General features: G+C 38.8%; 1 protein-coding gene across 1 annotated transcript in view; it reads left to right on the top strand.

Annotated features, from left to right (window-relative positions):
* GAD2 (glutamate decarboxylase 2) overlaps positions 1–5,013 on the top strand; it is a 52,392-nt gene that overhangs the window by 5,110 nt on the left and 42,269 nt on the right. The window contains exons 5-6 of the mRNA XM_006025371.1: positions 2,803–2,893; positions 3,521–3,633. Coding sequence (XP_006025433.1) covers positions 2,803–2,893; positions 3,521–3,633 — 204 coding nt within the window. The remainder of the gene's footprint in view (positions 1–2,802; positions 2,894–3,520; positions 3,634–5,013) is intronic.

Raw genomic sequence — 5,013 nt, forward strand, 5'->3', positions numbered from 1 at the left:
TTTGGTTTTGCTAATTAGCAAGTAGGGAATAAAAGGAGGACAAAGATATGGACAAAGCAAGTGACTATCAGTGGATTTTTTTCTCCATTATTTGCCCAGTTCTACTCATTACTTTCCTGCCAAAGCCACTGGGGTTACTGGGGCCACAATTTTAGTATTTGGGAGCATGGAAAGACTGCAAAGAAATGGAAGAGAATACTCAAACAGAAAGGTTGCTGTCAAATGGTGGGTGTCCTAGTCTGTGGCTTTATTACTGCCTCAGACACTGGCTCCTTGTGTTAGGAGGGGCATATCACTGACAACAGATTGTCTGGCTGCAAGAATAAGATAGCACTAGCAGTTACTTATTTCAGGATTGTATTTTGCAGCTTGAACAGTGTTTGAAAAATGCTTTGAGCTCTTCTGCAGCTGGATAAACGTATCCAAATTAGTATATATATTCTTTTTAGAATGAGCACATCAACAGACAGTAGTAATCTACTTTCCATGCTCCCCAGATCAGCCTTTAAGTCACCCCCTTCGGTTATTATCACACAAAGCTGATTGGCACGCACCATTGCCATTATTTTTCTAAATGCTGAAGAGAGCTTTGCTTCCATAACCCAGGAGGTTTCAGAGGTTTACATAAGACTAGAATTGACCTTGGTTATCCAGCAGGGTGAAATAACCCTACACTGCACCTTGACCACTGCAAGAGAGGGATATTTCAAGCACATCCTACCCACCCACACCCACTGGCATAACCTAACCCACAAAATGCAGTAGTGACGTTGTTCTGGGATGTCCCTGGCACTTACTATTGAGACTTCTGTCTTTAACATGCTTAAGAGAGGCTGCAAGGGACACCTCTAGAGCAGGATATGGTCTAGTAAAAATGACTCCATTCATCGGTGATTAAAGTCAAACGTGGAATTATGTTTCGCTGCTTTACATTTGGTAGACCCCAGTTTTGAAGGGGAGTGAATTCTCTCTGTGGAAATCTCCACAAGTCCATTGTGCACGTATAAGGCTCTTGGTTTTGAGGACAGTGTGCCTGAGTGAACACAGGGTAGATCTGAGAGAATCACCAGCATCATCTCTCTGACAGACAACCCCTGGGAAATTCCCCAGGCCAAAAAATGTCAACTGCATATCTTAGGAACAACCTGCTCCATATTATCCAGCTTTCCCACCACCACTCCACCCCAAGCTGAACAGTGATTTGGCTAAGCAACCGAGGTAACGCTGACAGCAAGGTTCTTCTGGAGTTGTGTGCTGTGGCAGATAAAGCAGCCCCAAGGCTGCCGTTCCCCAGAATTTCGCCCTGAGTTCCAAGCTGGAATGACTGGAGTTTCCCAGACCACCCATGGGTCCTGTGGAGGGAAGGGTTGATTTGACACTTAATTTTTTCTAAACCTGCCTGAGAAATCTATTCAGCCAGGTTGGAACTGGCTTGCTGGCAAAGGGCCTGAGCTGGCTCTTGAATTCTTGAATTGTTGTAGTGTCCCCGGGGCTGAAGCAGTATGGCCATGTGAGCCAAGCTGGGGTGTGTAAAGCAGTGGGGTCTGCTCCATGCCAGAGGGGCTAGATTGCAGCCCCATGGCAAATCCCTGGACCGTGGAGATGGGGAGATTTGGCTTGTGTTTCTCACTCTACTCCAAGCTTAGTTCAGCCCACAAAGCTCAATTACTCAGCCTTTATGCACCATGAGGTGGGAGCGGGTGAGTAATTCTTTGTTCATAATTTTTTAGCCATGTGTATGTTCCTGATAACAGACCACTAGAGACTAGAAGATAAGTTTTCTCTTGGCTTCTGTCTGTATTTCCTCAATTATCCTGCTGTATCTTGTGTTTCCCATGTAGGCTATAACAGCCTGTAATCCCCAGGTTAGGACGGGTGGGGGATGTTTCAGCGGCAAATGTTTTCCTTAGAATCAGATGATATTTAAACAATTCTCACTGCTAACAAAGCCATGTAACTTCAGTCGTGGATATGCAGGACATGCCTAGTAATATGATTTCTTATGAGTTATTTGTATTCCCGGTTTTAGTAGTTCCAGGCATATTTTTGAAGTAAAATTTTGACAGGATTTTAGAAAAATCCAAGAGTCAATTAGATAAACCTTGAAAATGGACTGCCCATCCCACTAAATATATTTTCATGCATCATTCTGACATGGCAGCAATGTTGATTTTAATCAGGTTTATTTAAAAATCACAATTATGAGGGAGCTTTGCTATTTATAATCATATTCTGACAGGGAAAAATGACAAGTATTATCACTGTCCATGTTATCTTTGTATAATCATGAGCCTTTGAATTGTGCAGAGCAGTCAGCAAAGTGTTCCATTTTCTCATTTTGCTCTGTGTTTTATAATCATTAGCTATTCATCACTGATGCTGTTATAAGTAGTGGCAAGCTCCTCAGTTGGTGTTGTGCATGCCTTTCAAATGTAACCCAGGGAAAAACATATTAACTGAAAACAAGTGACATGCAAACAGAAGTGAATAGCTATTTTCGTATGAATAGCTATTTTTGTGTGGCAGCATCACACTAATGTTCAAGAAAAATTGAGAGAACAATAAAAATTATAGATGTTATTATTCAACACCCTACTGTAGTATTCCATTTTTACTTATTCTGGGAAAAAAAAAAGAAAAAAAAGAAAGAAATCCTTCTTTTTAAGAATTTTTTGTTGTTGTTTTTTACACATCAATAATATTTCCCATTGTGTGAAAATCCTAGGGTAAATATATCATTCAGTTTTGGGTAATTTCATTCCATGTTATCAGAATGTTAATAAAAATTTCCATTTTATATAGGGCATCCTAGATATTTCAATCAACTGTCAACTGGATTGGACATGGTTGGATTAGCTGCAGACTGGCTAACGTCAGCTGCAAATACTAACATGTAAGTAGCTGAATTTGACAATATTGTTATCTAGAATATTTTTTTAAATTACATTTTGCAGTACTTGTTGTAGAGGTATGAAAAATGCAAGGTTTTGATGCTAAACTAGGAGAAAAAGTATTTGTCTGCCTTTTAAGGTTTTAGTAGAACCTTCATGTTATTTGTATGAAGATTTTAAAGCTGGCTTTTATGTTGTCTCCCATAAACATTCATCACAGATAAAATTACACCTGTGCCAAAACCCCATGAAATGCAGGAAAATATTATTTTTTATTTTGCATAATGATATAGTAGAAATATACATATTATGAGATAGAAATCCAAGCAGATGCTGCAATGTAAATGGTTTGAAGAACTCAGCCATGAATTCCTCATTCACAAAAGCTAGTAACATTAATTTCTTTCTTGAACTTCAAACTTACTGCAAAATGTCATTCTCTGCTAAGTATAATATACAGAATATTATGGCTGGGATGTACTGCACACTATGTGTTTAAAGCAGGAAACAGTTGTGTATGATGTACTGTAGACTATGTGTTTAAAGCAGGAAACAGTTGTGTAATTATTTAAAGTAGTAAATTAATGTTTTAGAATAAAACATTAAATATGGACATTACTACGTTTCAGGTTCACCTATGAAATTGCTCCAGTGTTTGTACTTTTGGAATATGTCACGCTCAGGAAAATGAGAGAAATGATTGGCTGGCCAGGGGGCTGTGGCGATGGGATATTTTCACCTGGTACATGATATTTCAAGCTTTTTCTATGTTTCAGATTATGCTATAAAGTCCCTGTAAAGAGTCAATATAATGAAATCCACACACCCAAGAGGACACTTTACTAACACTAATCAGTGACCTCTGCTTTATTAAAACACTGCATATTCATGGCATTCAGGGACATGATTATTAGGGACTTTAATGTCTATCACTGTTGAATATTCCCTTCAAGCAAATTTCCCTGCCTTATGAACAGTGAAAGTGATTTGTGGAAAAGATAATCAAAAGAGACATTTGCCCTGCAGTTTTACTATTTTATGGATTATATGAAATGAAAGAATACAGTATTAATAATGAAGAAGAGAAATACTCTGATACCTTCCAGCCTTACACTGGGAAGTTAAGTGAGAAGGGAAATACTTACAGGAATACTACAAATACAGAGGCTACTGAAGATCCTGGAAATACTTTCGTATCTGAATAACTTTACTCACATGAGTTTTCCTGTTGAGTTCAATGGGACTGCTCATGTGTGTTGTTACTGCACATTCTTGAAGGAACAGAGACTTAATTCCTTCAAGGTAAATAAATAAAGCAAGAAATGAATGTGATTATCTATAGAGAAATAATTGGCATTGACAAGCACTACTTTCCTGAGATATTTGGTTTTTTTTAATCATGACATTTACTCTTTTCCATTGAACTCTTTGTCACCTCCTATTTTACTTTGAAAATCTATTATTTGAAATTATTTGAAGATGTATCTCCCTTAAATCATAAAAACTATCCAACAAAAGGGCAAAGATTTAGCCTTTTGTATAGCACCTTGGCTTATCAAAACAACAGAATGGTGACTGAGAGGCATCTGTTCCTGAAAGACTAAGCTCCTGACCTAAGAGATGGAGGGATGTTTTGATTATCACCCAAGGAGAAGACTGTACTGATAATCATCACAAGTGTTTCAGAGCCCTCACATGAACTGAGGCTGAAGTTCATCCTTCTGCAAAGGACCAACACAAGGCTTCTGTGTCACTGAGTCCCACATCTGAGATCTTAAGCAGGACCTAAGTGATTCATGGCCTGTGTTGTGGCCCTTTGTACCATGGTGATTTTCAGCCAGAGAGCAAGGGAGGACGGAAGGGAGAGGGGCTGGATACTACTTATTACTAATGAGCATTTAAATAGTACTGTATGAGCCAGATCCCACTCCTATTGAAGTCAGAGAGAGTTTGGATTACATAACTCAGAACAGAATCGGGTTCTTAAATCTTTTTGCTTGTACGTCAGTTCCTGTACCTACTGCTCAGATTTCGTAGTCAATGCACTCATATAGTCTTCACATAAACAGGGGAAAGAAGCGAAGTAGGAAAAGCAGGAAGCTGTACTGTGATCTGAAAGAGT

The sequence above is a fragment of the Alligator sinensis genome, unplaced genomic scaffold (genome assembly GCF_000455745.1).
Source record: "Alligator sinensis unplaced genomic scaffold, ASM45574v1 scaffold455_1, whole genome shotgun sequence".
In the NCBI taxonomy this organism is placed as follows: domain Eukaryota; kingdom Metazoa; phylum Chordata; order Crocodylia; family Alligatoridae; genus Alligator; species Alligator sinensis.